The sequence below is a fragment of the Pan troglodytes genome, chromosome 21 (assembly GCF_028858775.2).
Source record: "Pan troglodytes isolate AG18354 chromosome 21, NHGRI_mPanTro3-v2.0_pri, whole genome shotgun sequence".
NCBI lineage: Eukaryota > Metazoa > Chordata > Mammalia > Primates > Hominidae > Pan > Pan troglodytes.
The window spans coordinates 44,719,957-44,737,562 of record NC_072419.2 but is presented as its reverse complement, the minus strand read 5'-3'; the positions used below and the strand labels follow the sequence as shown (position 1 = coordinate 44,737,562).

Sequence of the window (17,606 nt, the reverse complement as noted above, 5' to 3'; positions counted from 1 at the left end):
GGAAAAGTTGTAAGAATGTGTGTTTCAAATGAGCAAAACCAAAGTTTCAACAACAAAGAGCCCAAGAGGGGGATGAATTGTCTGCCTCATGCTGTTGAGACCCCTGGCATGGGGAGTAAGTAGCAGAGAGGTGATGAATCAATGACTGTCCAGCCATTGTCAGTACCAGACAGAGTATTACTATCATTGCATCCCTTCCCACACTGAAATTCCATGCTTCCTTTTAGATATTTCCCTGCATACTGCATCTGTGTGAGAACACAAGCACACTCACATGTGTTAGTCAACAGAGTACACCAATGAATAAGCAACAAGAGAACTTGGAACTAGATGATCAACTTATAGTTTATATACACTGTGCTATATACAAAGCAGGGATTCTGAAATACACTGTAAAGTCTTATAAAACTGGAGGCATTTAATGGCTAGCTAATGAATAGCAAACTGGCACACTTCCAAATAGAACAGTTAAAAGACTTTGGAGGTTTCATTTGCTGAGTAAAATATCTTCTGTCACTACCAAGTTTTCAGACTCTACTTTGATAACTACTTTGTAATATATTATCTATAGGCTCTAATTTAATTGGTTAGTTGTTTCTTTTCTTTCTTTTTTTTTTTTTTGAGACAGAGTCTTGCTCTTGTCGCCCAGGCTGGAGAGCAGTGGCACGATCTTGGCTCACTACAACCTCCACCTCCCAGGTTCAAGCAATTCTCCTGCCTCAGCCTCCTGGGTAGCTGGAATTATAGGTGTGTGCCACCACGCCTGGCTAATTTTTCTACTTTTAGAAGAGATGGGGTTTCGCCATGTTGGCCAGGCTGGTCTTGAACTCCTGACCTCAGGTGATACACCTGCCTTGGCCTCCCAAAGTGCTGGAATTATAGCCACTGCGCCTGGCCTATCCTATTAAACAAGCTACTGCTCCCATCACTATCAAACATGCATAATTCACTGAGTCCCTCCCTACATTAGCAAAATCATTACTGAAGGTAAAATAACTTCATCAGGGCTAAAGTTATATTGTGCCTGAGGGTTTCCATTCTAAGAACTGTTAACCTTTGTTTGTAAACCATCATGCCAAAATTTAAATCCCCAATGAGTCTACCGCTCACTGAGTTTAAAGATGAACTGTATTTGGAGCTCAGAAATAAATTAGAAAAAAAAAAATAAACAAACCTTGAACAGTTGGTGGGGCCAGAAGTATGTCGTTAATCTGCAGAAGAAACAACAGTAAGACTTCCCAAGTTTCTCGGGCCATGAGAGATGACTCACGGGCCAGTTTCTGAATGGCTCTCAGGACCTGTAAGCATAGTCGAATCTGACTGGAACCCTGTTCCTGTCTGAAGAAGACAGACAGATATCACTGACAAGCCTGGAGGAGAGACAGCAACAGCTTCAGGACAGGTGACTTATGGATGTAGCAAGCAGTGGTCCAATGAAGCTCCCTAATATTATCAGCAGAGAGGGCTAGGCATACCGTCTTCAGTTTAAAGCTACTTCTTACTCGTCGTAAAGTTAAGCACTCTGGGATCTAAACCTACCACTCCTATGAGAACTCGAAAGCTTCTGGGAGGAAGGCGGGAATACTAGAACATAAACTTCACTTCTGGATTTTCTATGTCTAACATGTGCCTAACACATAATAGCAGACACTCAATAGGTTTTTGTTGAATGAACAAGTAAATACCCACCGCCACCCTTGCTGCTCACATTGAAGCAGAATGGCCTTGGTATTCTTTTTTAATTTTTTTAAACACATATTTGCAAGAATTCTGCATGTGATTTTACAGTGCTCATAGTCCCTCTGAAGCTAAGGTCTGTTAGAGAAGGGCCTACAGGCCAGAAGGAATAGCCTAATAGGTCCCCAAAATTAATGAGGTATGCAGGCATTGCTTCAGAAATAAATACCTGCTACTGCTGCTCTAATTTTAGAAAAAGACACTTAGCCAAAGATGGAGGCTCCAAGTTTCCCAGGATACCCTGGAACAACAGTTTTAAAACTCACTGCAGGACCATTTTCTCCAAGGGAAATCTTATAAAGAAGAATGATCTATAAAACAGATCAAAGCATTTTGGCTAGGACTGAAGATGAAGATAGAGGTCCAGGTCCCAGCCCTTACCCTCACTTTCCAAAGTAGACCACTGAGAATTTTGAGAATAGTAGGAAACCCATTGTATTAGCAAGTGGTAAGCTGGCCTCCAGATCTCTTATGGGAAACCCAAGAGAAGTATCTAATATTACTGAAAAAAGTCTTGAGGCCAAGTTTCTACATATTGTCATTTGTCACAAAGAACTGATAGAAACATACCTGAATCAGACTGGGGAGTTTCCTCAAGAAATTCCAGAAAATGAAGTGAGTTCCCTTAGAACTGTCAACCCAACCTTAGAAGAGAGATTCTCAGATTCTGGGCTATGATGCAGAAAACGAGACACTTACCCTAGAGTTGCAAGCAAATGACACCACTAAGTTTTCCCTAAAGAAGTCAGACCTAAAGCAAAATGATGAGAAAATTGCCTAGGAAGAGCCAAGCACCTCCAGGAGCGGGGAGACGTTCCACATTCAGCTAAAGGTGGATCTAGTAAAGGTGGATCTAGTCCATGTAAAGCCCTAAGGCTCAAGCTTGTGTCTATTGCTCTGGCTTACTTGAAGAAGAATAAAAAACTATAGCATAGCCCCAAACCTAATCAAGTAATATAAGAGGAAGCCCAGAATAAGAAATAAAAATACCACTAATGGCCCTGGGACTGACACCCTTCCAAGAGTGCATGCCTCCTACATGGTAACTTAGGTCTACCTACCATTTCCAGGTATTTGCCCAATGACAGGAAAGGAAATACCTGTTCCTCAGGTACTGAGGCTCCTCCTCATTCAGAAGGCCTAAATTCAGAGGCAGGGTCCAAAGTTCTAAAGCTAAAAGAAACAAGGTAACCTTTACATTAAAAAAAAACAGAAGAGCTAAACACCAGAGATTTCCCTTTCAAAAATATCAAGTTACTTTTTAAAATGTAACTTGTGATCTTCAGAAAAACTGCTTTAGAACAGTGGTGGTGAATGCTGGCCAATGGGTCAAACCTGGCCTGCTATCTTTTATTGTAAATAGAGTTTACAAATCTGGCCTACTATCTATATTGTAAATGAAGTTGTATTGGAACACAGTAATGATCATTCATTTACATATTGTCTATGGCTGCTTTCATGCCACACCAGCAGAACTAATTATAACACTATATGACCCGCAAAGCCTAAAATGCTATCTGACTCTTTGCTAACCCTGCTTCAGAACAATAATATGTTTTTTTTAAGTACAGTATAGTATATGTGAGCAATTAAAACCTTAACCAACTTTAAAAGATGATTTACTCTTCACTCAATCTTAAAAAAAAAAAATCAAACTGATGGGCAAAAGAGAAATGTTACATTCATTCTGACATAATCTCTAGCAAAATGGCAAAGGCAGTTCCCTCCATTTTGAATGTCAGTTTTTATAAAAACAACTAATTAAGTAAACTTAGATGACAGTTTTGTGAACTATCAGAATCAAATAAACAACTAAAACTTCAAATAATGGGAGATGAGATCATAACACCAATACTTAGCATTGAAAGTATTCAGCTAATTTTCCTAAAACATTGGCCAGGAAGAGAACTCTAATTCTCAGTTGAGTACCCTCTCAGAATTTACTAACACTTATGCACACATACTTTTGAGAAAACAAGGTAATTACCAAATAGCAAAACCATTTATAAGGTAGTCATGTTTCTCAAAAGAGAAAAGTAAAGGCACAAGCCTAATTAACTCAAATGCCATTAATTTTTTTCATCAATACAAATTAACTGAGCACTGAGAGGTAGTAGGCTTACAAAGAGGAAAGAGACACAGTGACAATACTACTCATGAGACTATCCCAGGCACGAAGAAAAAGCCCAGTAGGCTCCTAAATAAGATAACAAGAAAGTATTAAAACTATTACACCATTTTAGAAGAACCTGCTTATAAACAATATTCTAAGTACTCCCAACCGTTTCCTGTTTTTTTTGTTTTGTTTTGTTTTGTTTGAGACAGAGTCTCGCTCTGTCACCCAGGCTGAGTGCAGTGGTGCAATCTCGGCTCACTGCAACCTCCGCCTCCCAGATTCAAGCGATTCTCCTGCCTCGGCCTCCCATGTAGCTGGGATTATAAGCACATGCCACCACACTCGGCTAAGTTTTGTATTTTTAGTAGAGACAGGGTTTCGCCATGTTGGCCAGGCTGGTCTGGAACTCCTGACCTCAGGTGATCCACCCGCCTCAGCCTCTAAACATGCTGGGATTACAGGCGTGAGCCACTGCACCCGGCCCATTTCCTGTTTTTAATTCCATGTGAAATCAATAAATACAAACAACACGCATTTAATTGACACCCAAGATAAGTACTAAGTATTAAAATACCAGTATTGCACCAGATACTGTGGAAGCCTAAAATAGAGACAACAGAGTTCCTGCCTTTGAGCTGGTTAGATAGGGAAAGGAGACACACATTTTAAAAGATAAGCAACAAAACAGTGAGAGATACAAGAGTGATGCAGAAAGTATCATATAGGTTCAGAGAAGGTGTGATCGCTGTGGGCCTGAGTGGTTAGGTAGGACTTCTCCTCACAAGGCAGAATTAAAGAACCAACAAGAATGAGATGTGGTGATGGAGAGAAGGAAGAGGAAGAAGACAAAAAGACATCATGATGGGAAAGATCTTTAGGAGGTCTTAGAGGAATGTCTGACTTACGAGTCTGACTACAGAGCAGCACTCATGCAGAATTCAGAACAGCTAGTCTAGTTAGGGGCCAGACTACACCAGGCATTTCATGCATGGTATGCTGTTTACACCTGAGCCTACAGACCAGAGTTCTGGAGACTTCTCTTTTTTAATTCAGATTTTCCAAAGTAATCTTCCTTCTATATTTAGAAAGTTAAAAACTTACAGAGCTGGTTTTCAAAGTCCCTCACCGTATGACAGACCAAAAGCTCTAACCAGAACTTTACCAAAAGGAAACATGTTCTACTGCTCCTTGAAGGTATCCCTATATTATGATATTTAAGGCCCTTGCCTAAGAAGATGGAAAAAAAAATCAGAAACAAACTATCAAGAGGAATCTTTTGGCTTACTAACAATTTGCCCATAATCATTTCAAGTGTCTTCATTCTCTCATAGGAAAGATGCCTATTAAGGTAGATGCATCTCCCTTAGTTGTGTTTAGCCTAAATGGAAACAAGAATTGTGATAGGCAAAAGTATATTTTTTTGAGTGGAAGGGAAAGATGTTACAGTATTTTAATATCTAACAGGTATGAGATTTTAGAAGCAAAGCTAAAAACCTTTAAAGAACACATACCTGTTAAAAACTCCTAGTAAACATTACATAAGCCCATCTCTCCTAACATTCACATTAATACAATCTTTAACTGAACACATGAAGTCACTGTTCAGAGGACTAACAATGAAATCAGCTCCTATACTATAGTAACATTTATGAATACTTTACTATGACCCTGATAATGGGCCAGATAGACAGGTATAGCTTACCTTGGTACAAAAAGATTCTGTAGGTGTTTTAGTATAGTTTGAACATATTGATTAGGCTCTTTAATAACTGGCAATGGAATAGAATCTTTCGGCAACACTAAAGCCATAATCCAGTCTGTATATACATCAACGCAATATTTTACAGTCTCTCCATCCAATGGAAGGGTCAGTCCATAGCAAATTACTTCCATGGTCCATTTTACCTAGACAAAAGAAAATATCCATATAGAATTATTACACGTGCCTATCTCAGTAGACTGATTTAAAATGTCAATCTTTTTTATTGCCAAAAACCTCTAAATTGACAGTATATTCGTCTCAACGTAAATATCAGATTTATTTTAGATAATGCATTTTTCACATATCAAACATACAATTTCCCAAGCAAAAGCTTTAAGAAGAAAACAAATTACTCATTTTTGAATATCAAGCCTATGCTGGTTTTTACCCTTTAGATATTATTATTATTTGCTCTGTGAACTAAAAAGTAAATACAGGTCATTTCAAATTTCCATAGAGATTAGATATGCAAAATAGAACATTTTAGAGTTTTTTCTCCACTTAATGTTTAAGTATGTGTAGCATTTAGAAAATCATATAAAGTCAGTCACATTCCATCTCCAGATTATGCAAATGCACAAACAACAGGAAGAAAGATCAACTGTTTACTCTTACTTTACAACTGTTCTCTGCCAAAAAAAAAAAATAATAATAATACTTAAAATGAAGAACAAACACATCTGAAAAAGGATTGAAGCTGGGTAAGATCTTAACAAGGCATTTAGCTGCACTGAATGAGTCCCAGCCTCCTGACCTAGCTGAATCACATCCTAAGGACTGAGAGAACTTGCCTAAGAGACGGCTGAACCACTAGGCTGCCGGCAGTCGTAATTGTAGAGATTAAGTAATCTGGCCCAAGTCACTGGTTTATAAAAAGTGGAGCTGAAAAGTTGAATTCTGGTCTTCCAACTAGAAGGTGCCACTGGGCAACTTTTTCCAAAATGACTTTGGCACATTAGTCTAATACTATTCTGTCATGTGGTATCTTGACCAATTATAAATCCAGCCATTCTACCATCATCTGAGCTATATGTCTCCATCTATGAGAAACCCCAATTTGCAAAAAAGGGAGGAAACTGTATTCCAGACATTGTAAACTGGAAAGTTTAAGTGAATTCCAGACAAAACTTTGAGACAAATTACTAAGCAATCAGTGAACACTCACAAAAGAGAAGCATGATCACCAAGACCCAGCCTGCTCAATAAGATCAAGCCATGCCAAATGAGCTTCATTCCTTTATTAATAGGGTTACTATTTAGAGGGCTGACAACAGTGTAGTCCTTGCAGTTTACAAAGCACTTTCGTAAATATCATCTAGCCATCACAATAACTCTGTGTAGACAGGGTAAACTATCCTTACTTTACACATAAGAAAACAGAAGCTTAGCAAGATTAAGCAATTTGGCATAAGTCACTGGTTTATAAAAGGTGGAGCTGAAAACTTGAACCCTGGTCTTCCAACTAGAAATTTGAAGCTATTCTCTCCATACCATTAACAGAGTTCTCTGGCAAACGGGTATCTGGGTGTTAGCAAGAAATCTAGACAGACCCAGGATCTCCTTGTGGACAAGATGGAGACATATGGCCCAGAGGATGGTAGAATGGCTAGATTTACAACTGGTCAAGACATCACATGACAGAGTAACAGTAGATTAACATGCCAAGATCATTTTGGAAAAAGGTGCTCAGTGGCATGCCAAAGGCTCTGCCAAGATTCTAACTTAGGGGAAAAAAAAAAAAAGAAAAACAGTGTATGCTGATCATCTGTAGATACCACAAAGCTAAAAAGGATGGCCAACTTGTTGGACAGAAATTCAGGATTCAAAAAGGCTTCAACAGCTTAAAACCAAAGTTAAATCTAACAAGATAAATATATGTATTAAATTTGTTAAGCTCAAAAGCAACTACAAAGGTTAAGGGTAGGAAATACATGGTTTAACTGCAGTAAGTGTTAAAGAAGCCTATAACGGCACAGTGAAGCTGTGACAAATTTGGAGCAGGGTGTAGCAAGATTTAGCCACATAAGAGAAGAGATTCTAAAAGACATTGCAGGTCCCTAATTATCAGATGAAAAACCAAGAAGATATCTTTGGTGGCATCTTCACACAGTTGTTTAATTTTATAATTCTAGGCCAGGCATAGTGGCCCACAACCATAATCCCAGCACTCTGGGAGGCCAAGGACTGTGGATCACCTGAGATCAGGAGTTCGAGACCAGCCTGGCCAACATGGCAAAACCCCATCTCTGCCAAAAATACAAAAATTGGCCGGGTGCAGTGGCTCACACCTGTAATCCCAGCACTTTGGGAGGCCAAGGTGGGTGGATCACCTGAGGTCAGGAGTTCGAGACCAGCCTGGCCAACACAGAGAAACCCTTGTCTCTACTAAAAAAAATACAAAATTAGCCAGGCATGGTGGTGCATGCCTGTAATCCCAGCTACTCGGGTGGCTGGGGCAGGAGAATCGCTTGAACCTGGGAGGCAGAGGTTGCGGTGAGCTAAGATTGCGACATTGCACTCCAGCCTGGCCAACAAGAGCGAGACTCTGTCTCAAAAAATAAATAAATAGGCCGGGCGCGGTGGCTCACGCCTGTAATACCAGCACTTTGGGAGGCCGAGGCGGGCGGATCACGAGGTCAGGAGATTGAGACCATCCTGGCTAACACGGTGAAACTCTGTCTCTACTAAAAATACAAAAAATTAGCCGGGCATGGTGGTGGGTGCCTGTAGTCCCAGCTACTTGAGAGGCTGAGGCAGGAGAATGGTGTGAACCCGGGAAGTGGAGCTTGCAGTGAGCCAAGATCATGCCACTGCTCTCCAGCCTGGGCAACAGAGCGAGACTCCGTCTCAAAAATAATAATTAATAAATAAATAAAAATACATTTTTAAAATACAAAAATTAGCCAGGTATGGTGGCATGTGCCTGTAGTCCCAGCTACTCAGGAGGCTGAGGCAGAAGAATCGCTTGAACCCGGGAGGCAGAAGTTGCAGTGAGCCAAGGTCATGCCACTGCACTCCAGCCTGGGCGACAGAGTGAGACTCCGTCTCAAAAAAAAAAAAAAAAAAGTATAATTCCAGAGGAAACAGGAATTCTCATCTCTTTTCAATGGTGAGAAAGGAGAAAAAAAAGGGCTGCATCAGAGCACCTCTATCTACTCACGTACCATCTCTTCCCAGGAGAAGGCAACAAGGGATCACAAACGCACCAGGAAGAGAAACACTAGGGCCTGTGCTAGTCCTCGGGGATAAATCTAGGGTCCTCTGAAGAGAGAAAAATGTTCCTCAGACTGAAGACCTTTACTCTTCAGAGACCCATGGCTGAAGGAGGATCCTACCCTTAGAGCTACAAGTTTTAGTCTTATATCTAAGTCTAATCTCTCCTTCACAGGAAACCAAAAAGCAAACAGAAAAAAAGGGTCTGAGAAATAGGGACCAGGTTTTGCTAAACATGAAGTCTGAAGGTTGCATGAGCTTCTTCAACACAAGGGACAAAGTTTTAATCCTGCATCTTAGCCAGAATTTATACTAGCAAGCTCCTCTATCACTCCATTCTCAGGGCCCCTTCATGACTTCCCAATGGCAACTTTTTAACTTCAGCCTGGGCCGCTGAACCCAAGAACAAAGGGCCAGCTTCAGGGCAAGCCATTCCAAGAGCCCCTATCTTTAGAAATAGTAAACACCCAACCTGGGCAACACAGTAAGAACATCATCTCTATAAAAAATTTTTTTTAATTAGCCTGGCGTGGTGGCACGTGTCTGTAGTTCCAGCTACTTGGGACTCACTGGGGTGGAAGAATCATTTGAGCCCAGAGAGACTGAGGCTGCAGTGAGCCGTGGTGCCACTGCACACCAGCATGAGTGACAAAGCAAAACTCTGTCAAAAAAAAAAGAAACAGCAAACACAACCCCAATTCCAATCACCTAGGCTTAGGCCAGAAGGGCTTGGCTTCTCTGCAGCACTCTTAAACCTGGAAGCCAGGAAGGAGTAGGTAGGGATAGGGACAGGGGAGAGCTTAAGCACAGCATACACATAGCCTGAAAACTTGACATGAGTCTTCAGTCAGGGGCCATCCAGAGGTAGGGATGAGGCCTTCCAAACACACTCTAAATGGAAATCAGAAGACTAAGCCTAGATCTTTGGGGGAAGGGTTTGACATTCAAGTCTTTGTCTTGGCCTTCAGCTCAAGTGGAGAATTGACCATAACTAGTAAAAAGTCCCAGCAGCAAAACAGTACAACTCACTCCTTATAACCTCCACAAACTCCGAGTCCCAGCCCTCAACTCAAACAAGATCAAAATTGAGAAGTCATACTACGTTGGGGAGAAATCCATTAAAAAGTTGACGTTATTCTACTACAGCTCTTTTCAAAGAAAAAAGAACAAAAAAGTTAACATTAAACAAATTCTTCAAGAACAAATGTACATTTTCATATAAGAGAATGAAATTTAGAAACACTTACTTCTTTGTCAGTTTTTAACAAACTCTCACTACCAGCCACTGAAGGGGTACCTAACACCTGCCCAAGAGGACGGACTACAGCATTTGCCACCTCTCGTCCAACGCTCTCTGGATAGCTGTGCAGCACACTGGTATGGCCTTGATCATTCTGAATCACCAAATGCAGTGACCTCCACTCAGAGTACATCGTGCCACTAAAGTACAATCCAAATGGCACCTGAAAAGACAAAACAGAAATGCATGTCAAATTATACTATTGGAAATTAACAGAAATAAATAAAACAGATGTATAGACTATTGGCATGATAAAGAATGCTGCAAACACCTTGCCTCTATCAATGTTTTTCAAACTGTGGGTCATGAAACTATCAATGTTTTTCAAACTATGGGTCATGAAATAAATGTTATGGATAATACTTGTTTTAATTAGATGGTATAGGATGTATGATAAAGGCACCACACATAATAAAGGCAAGCAATGTTTCTGTGAAACTTGTTTCCTTTGTAATATATGCATATGTTCTGGGTCACAATGGAAAATACATTTTTTTTCTTTTTTTTTTTTTTTTGTTTTTTGAGACGAAGTTTTGCTCTTGTTGCCCAGGCTGGAGTGCAATGGTGTGATCTTGGCTCACAGCAACCTCCGCGATTCAAGCAATTCTCCTGCCTCAGTGTCCTGAGTAGCTGGGATTACAGGCATGCACCACCACGCCCGGCTAATTTTGTATTTTTAGTAGAGGCAGGGTTTCTCTACATTGGTCAGGCTGGTCTCGAACTCCCGACCTCAGGTGATCCACCCGCCTCAGCCTCCCAAAGTGCTGGGATTACAGGCGTGAGCCACCGTGCCCAGCGGAAAATACATTTGTTATTATAGGTCTTAGTCCAAAAATTTGAAAACATAACCCTAATGTGAATATGCAGTCTCCTAGATTTTCCTGCAAGATAATTGCATAATTTTTCACTTAACTTGTATATTCATCTGGAATTTACTTCTGTAAGTGGTGTAGAAAAGGTCTGATTTTACTTTCTTCTAAATGTATGGTCAGTTGTGTCAGCATCACCTCTTAAAAATACATCCTTTTCGCACTAAACTGAAATACTAATTCTGTCATATATTGAATTTTCATTTCTTCTAGAATCTATGAAACTTCTGTTCTATTCAACTACTTGTCTATTCCCATGCCAACCCATAATGATTTAAGTTCAGTGGCTTTATAGAACATTTTTCCCAAAACTTTATTGTCTTCTCTAGACATTTATTCTTCAGTATACGATTTATTATTTTATCCAAATCAAAAAAAAAAAATCAACAATAAAGCCTTGCTACAATTCTAATGGGAATTGCATATACTACCTTGCCAGCCTCATCTTCTACTGCCACTTTCCCACAAACATCCCAAGCAATGGCCACAAAGAACTACTGATGATTGCTCAAGCCCAGCAAATCCTTTCTTACCCTAAGTCACTGGTCATGCTGCTCCCACTGACTGAACTGCCATTCCCTGCCTTGATCCATCTTATGAAGTACTCAGCCTTCAAAGCCCAACTCAAATGTCCTCTCTTTGGTAAAACCTTTCTTGACTCCTTAGACCAACTCCTCTCAGCTGAGTGCCTATTACCGGATGTTCATATAAAGCTGCCATTAGCTCATTCATTAGTGGTGTACAGATACATTCACCACAAAAGTGTCAGCCTTTTTTGGGTGGGGACCTTGCCTCCTGAACCTCTGAGTCCCTAGCACACAGTGGACATTGACCATGTGTTTGAGAGTGTCAAGGTTTACCAGTGGGAAAAAGGAAGATATCAGAAGGTATTCCCTCTATTCCACTAACGTGTGTCCAAAATTTTGTATGTTATATTCAAATAAAAATTTAAAAATGTTCACTTGTTTGAAGCTAATTACTAGTAAAAATAAAAGTTGGATGGTTTCCAAATACTAAATGAGTATTTAATATTCAGGGTCCATCACAGCATATTATTGGAAGAAAACAGATTTTAAGAAGAAAAAAAAGGACAAACTAGCTCTCAAACTCTACTGTACACTTAAGAATCATCAGGGGAGGAAAGGGTCTAGGTGAAAATGCAGACTCCTAGACCCCATTCAGAAAAAGCTCAATTCTGCAGGTCTGAGCTGGGGCCTGAGAATCTGCATTTTTAAGAAATGGCCACTACCCTCCCAATTCTGAAGAGAGGAGTATACCTTATGAAAGACCAATCAAAATAGGTTTAATAGTTATTAAATCCTTCTGACAAACTTTTTTTAAGTTTTTAAATGTAAGAAATTTTCATTCTCTAAATGTATTAATGTTTAAATGATTAAATGAACCCAAAAAATGCTTTCAAGAAACATGTAAAACAGAAAGATATAGGCCAGGCGTGGTGACTCATACTTGTAATCCCAGCACTTTGGGAGACTGAGGTGGGTGGATTACCTGAGGTCAGGAGTTCGAGACCAGCCTGGACAACATCATGGTGAAACCCTGTCTCTACTAAAAATACAAAAATTAGCTGGGCGTGGTGTCACACACCTGTAACCCCAGCTACCTGGGAGGCTGAGGCAGGAAAATCACGTGAAACCGGGAGGTGGAGGCTGCAGTGAGCAGAGATGGTGCCATTGCACCCCAGCCTGGGCGACAAAAGCAAAACTCCATCTCAAAAAAAAAAAAAAGATATAGAAAGGATACAATGAAAAAGCTGAACTAAAACATCAAAATATATGTAACAGAAAAAAGATGCTAAACTTTAACAAAATGCAGACAAAAAACATTAAAACAAAGAAATGCATTATAATTACGGATATATTAAGTAAAACAATGAAGAGAACATAAACATTAGAAACAAACATGGAAGAAACACAAAGGCAACTAAAGTATCATTTTGTACCTATTAAACTAACAAAACAAGTGATAAAACTCAACTCTGGCTCACACCTGTAATCCCAGTACTTTGGGAGGCCGAGGCGGGCAGATCACCTGAGGTCAGGAGTTTGAGACCAGCATGACCAACAGGGCAAAACCCCATCTCTACTAAAAGTACAAAAATTAGCCGGGTGTGGTGGCGGGCACCTGTAATTCCCAACTACTCAGGAGGCTGAGGCAGGAGAGGCTTGAACCCGGGCGGCAGAGGTTGCAGTAAGCTGAGATCGCACCACTGCACTCCAGCCTGGGTGACAAGAGCAAGACTCCATCTCAAAAAAAGAAAAAACAAAAAAACAAAAAACTCAACTCTGATGAGGAGGTAAGGACCCAACTGAGAGATTAGGGCAATGATTTTTAATAGAAAAACCTGTCACCTAGAGGCACTGTGGAAATAAGTGTACTTTTGGTTAGCACAATGACTAGGGCAAGCTGCTGGTATTACAGGCAGAGTCAGGAAATCTAGACATCCTGTACTGCATGAGACAGTCCTGCACAATGAACAATTATGCCACATCTCACATGACTTTTGAACATCTGCTAGAAAACCATTGTCTGAGCCTAAAAATTAACTTCATTTACATATAAATACAAAATATATTGTGCTATTTTAATAGACTGAATTTTCCAATAATGCAATTAATCATATAAATTGAGGAAGACTAAGCTTCATTATCTTTAGAACCAAGAACTGTTCACAACTCTAGAAAAATCACATCACCAGGCAGGTGTGGTGGTGGCTCACACCTGTAATCCCAGCACTTTGGGAGTCCAAGGCGGGTGGATCACCTGAGGTTGGGAGTTGGAGACTAGCCTGACCAACATGGAAAAACCCCAACTCTACTAAAAATACAAAATTAGCCAGGCATGGTGGTGCATGCCTGTAATCCCAGCTACTCAGGAGACTGGGGCAGGAGGATCACTTGAACCCGGAAGACAGAGGTTGCTGTGAGCCGAGATCACGCCACTGCACTCCAGCCTGGGCAACAAGAGCTAGTATACAAGCTCTGTTTACAGCTATTACACAGTTCTAGCTGTCACCTAGAAGGAATGCAGACCTAGACTTGCCAGATAATCCAATTTTTGAAAAGACACAGAAAATCTGGACATTTCTACAGTCTCCTACTCTTTAAATGTTATCAACAAAACTCAAAACAAAATAAAACAAAAACAAAAAAAACACAATGTCAGCTAAAAAAGAACTTATCTATGGTCCAATTTATGCCTCTGATCACAGATAAAGGCATATACTAGTTTTGGTAACTGAATTATAGCAAAATCCTTGTGGAAAGAGGATAGTGAAGTGTATACTTTGTATAAGCTGTTGGTGCCCCAGAAGTCACCCCAACCCACCTTTGTTGCAGGGGCTGGGCTTATAACCCAACTATGGAGGTCCTACAACTTCACTTTATTTCATCGTGGTTGCTTTTAGGGAAAAAAGGGATGAAGGCAAAGTGCAGTGACAGATTTGGTAGAGGGAGTTCCATCAGGCCCAGTATTGTCAGTGGCCAGTCTACTCTTTTCTTTTCTTTTTTTTGGGATGGAGTCTCACTCTGTCACCCAGGCTGGAGTGCAATAGCGCCATCTTGGCTCACTGTGACCTCGCCTCCCGGGTTCAAGCAATTCTCCTGCCTCAGACTCCTGAGTAGCTGGGACTACAGGCGCCCACCACCACACCTGGCTAATTTTTGTATTTTTAGTAGAGATGGGGTTTCACCACATTGGCCGGGCTGGTCTCGAACTCCTGACCTTGTGATCCACCCAACTCGGCCTCCCAAAGTGCTGGGATTACAGGCATGAGCCACTGCGCCTGCCCAGCCTACTCTTAAACACACAAATAAGAACCTCCTCTTGCTGTTGCGGCTTAGGCTATCCAAAGCAACAAACCTTGGAGATCCTGGAGAACGTTACTTTCAGGAGCCAGTACTGCTGCACCGCCTAGGCCCTCCTAGGCAAGAATCAACCTCTCAGGATAGCATCATGGCATCTGCATCAACCTCTCAGGATAGCACCATGGCAGAACCCTCACATGTCTTGATCACACTTGCCATGTCTTAGTCTACTTGCCATGGGGTTGTTTGTAGCTCCATCCGGTTAGTAAGTTGGCACACTTGTAAGGCACCTCAGGCTGATATGTCATTTCCTAAACATTCACCCAAGGATAGCATGAACGTTTTGCCAGTACAAAGCAGAAGACAAAGGATGCCTTGACCCGGTAATTTGACTTGTTTATCCTTATAAAACAGCTCAATTTTAAAAAATGTACAAGATGTTCACTGTAGTATTACATATAAGATGGGGAAGTGGGTGTAATTTAACTTCCATCAATAATGGGAAAATTTCATTATTAGGACATATTAATTCTATATACTATTATGTAGCCATTAAACACTGAGATTACAGAGAAGCATAAAAACATAGATGAGAGTGGTTAAGAGCCAGTGCTCTGGAACTAGGCTTCATAGATTCAAATCCCAGCTCTACCTGCAAGCTGGGTAACGTTGCAAAAGTTACTCTACTTTTGTGTTGGAACATCCTCATCTGTAAAATGGGGATAATAATAGAATAAGGCCAGGTATGGTGGCTCACGCTTATAATCCCAGCACCATGGGAGGTGGAGGCGGGCACATTGCTTGAGTCCAAGAGTTTGAGACTAGCCTAGGCAACATGGAGAAAACCCAACTCTACAAAAAACACAAAAAAGTTAGCCAGGCGTGGTGGCGCACACCTGTAGTCCCAGCTACTCTGAAGGCTGAAGTGGGAGGATCACTTGGATCCTGGTGTTGGGGCTACAGTGAGCCATGATTGTGCCACTTCACTCACTCCAGCCTGGGCTACAGAGTGGGACTCTGTCTAAAAAAAAAGCAAATAGTAGATTAGGAGCCTACACATTGTGTTTCTTGTGGTGGTGATTAAAGAATCACATATGTAATCCGTTTGAAACATGCCCTTGTCCATGTAAGCAATCAATAAATAACTATTAGAGAAAGAAAAACATATATATCATAATTACAACCAGATAAACACATACGCCAGACGCGGTGGCTCACGCCTGTAATCCCAGGACTTTGGGAAGCCAAGGTGGGTGGATCACCTGAGGTCAGGAGTTCGAGACCGGCCTGACCAACATGGTGAAACCCTGTCTTTACTAAAAAATACAAAAATTAGCTGGGCTTAGTGGTGTGTGCCTGTAATCCCAGCTACTTGGGAGGCTGAGGCAGCAGAATCTCTTGAAGCTGGGAGGGTGAGGTTTCAGTGAGCCGAGATGGCGCCACTGCACTCCAGCCTGGGCAACACAGCAAGACTCTGTCTCAAAAAAAAAAAAAAAAAAAGATAAACATACAGCTGTGACTAAAGATTAGAAGGATGGTAGAGAAATGCAAGTACAGTTGACCCTTGAACAACATGGGTTTCAACTGCTAAGGTCCACTTACATATGGATTTTCTTCCATTTCTGCCACCCCTGAGACAGCAAAACTAATGCCTCCCCTTACTCCTCAGCCTACTCAACATGCAGATGATGAGGATGAAGACCTTTATGATCCACTACCACTTAATGAATAGTAAATATATTTTCTCTTCCTTCTAATTCTTAATAACGTTTTCTTTTCTCTTACTTTAAGAATATAGCATATAATATATATACAAAATATGTATTATTTGACTGTTTATGTTATTGGCCAGGCTCCTGGTCAACAGAAGACTATTACTAGTTTTGGCAGAGTCAAAAGTTACATGAAAATTTTTGATTGCACAGGGTCAGTGCTCCTAACCCTGATGATGTTCAAGAGTCAACTGTAGTTTTAACTTAGTGGTAGAAATGTTGGTACAACTTAATGTAATATGTTTTTATTACTACATCTTCATGTCATAGAATTGGTAAGTATATGTCAGCATCCTGACTATACATATGAACATTCAGAGACACTGGCGGGGACCACCAAGTAGACTTATTCAATAAACAGCTATTAACCATCTATTTTGTCCAATGCAGTGTTAAAACCATGAAGAAAGATTAATAGGACTTGGTTCCTGTTTTCAATGAGTTTATGGCTTAATTAAGGAGATTAAGATGTATACATTGATATGGTTTGGCTCTGTGTCCCCACTCAAATCTCATCTTAAATTGTAACTCCCACAATTCCCATATGTCATGGGAGGAACCCTGTGGGAGGTGACTGAATTATGGGGGCAAGTCTTCACTGCGCTGTTCTCATGACAGCGAATGAATCTCACGAGATCTGATGGCTTTTTAAAAACTGGAGTTTGCCTGCACAAGTTCTCTCTTTGCCTGCCGTCATCCACATAAGATGTGTCTTGATCTTCCTTGCCTTCTGCCATGATTGTGAGGCTTCCCCAGCCACATGGAACTAGGATTTCTCCATTAAACCTCTTTCTTTTGTAAATTGCTCAGTCTTGGGTATGTCTTTATCAGCAGCATGAAAACAGACTAATACCTACCATAAATAACTGTAACATAAGTTAGAACATTAAAATGTTGAATGTGATATTTTTAAAAACTATAGGCAAGACACCATGGAAGTTCAAAGGAAAAAGATTACTTTTGATTGAAAGATAGGCTGAGCTGAAAAACAACAGGGTAAGATCAGGGAAGAC

General features: G+C 40.7%; 1 protein-coding gene across 17 annotated transcripts in view; it reads right to left on the bottom strand.

Annotated features, from left to right (window-relative positions):
* Positions 1–17,606, bottom strand: part of RALGAPB (Ral GTPase activating protein non-catalytic subunit beta) — a 105,781-nt gene that overhangs the window by 79,852 nt on the left and 8,323 nt on the right. For 13 of the 17 annotated variants that reach the window (XM_514640.8, XM_054674426.2, XM_009437235.5 and 10 more), the window contains exons 2-4: positions 10,076–10,291; positions 5,556–5,758; positions 1,175–1,338 (exon numbers count right to left, since the gene is read on the bottom strand). In XM_514640.8, the coding sequence (XP_514640.4) occupies positions 1,175–1,338; positions 5,556–5,758; positions 10,076–10,261 (553 nt within the window). In that variant the 5' untranslated portion in view covers positions 10,262–10,291. Of the gene's footprint in view, positions 1–1,174; positions 2,911–5,555; positions 5,759–10,075; positions 10,292–14,876; positions 15,133–17,606 lie in introns of those variants that run through there. The other 4 variants (XM_063802959.1, XM_063802960.1, XM_063802955.1 and 1 more) reach the window with 3 other exon arrangements.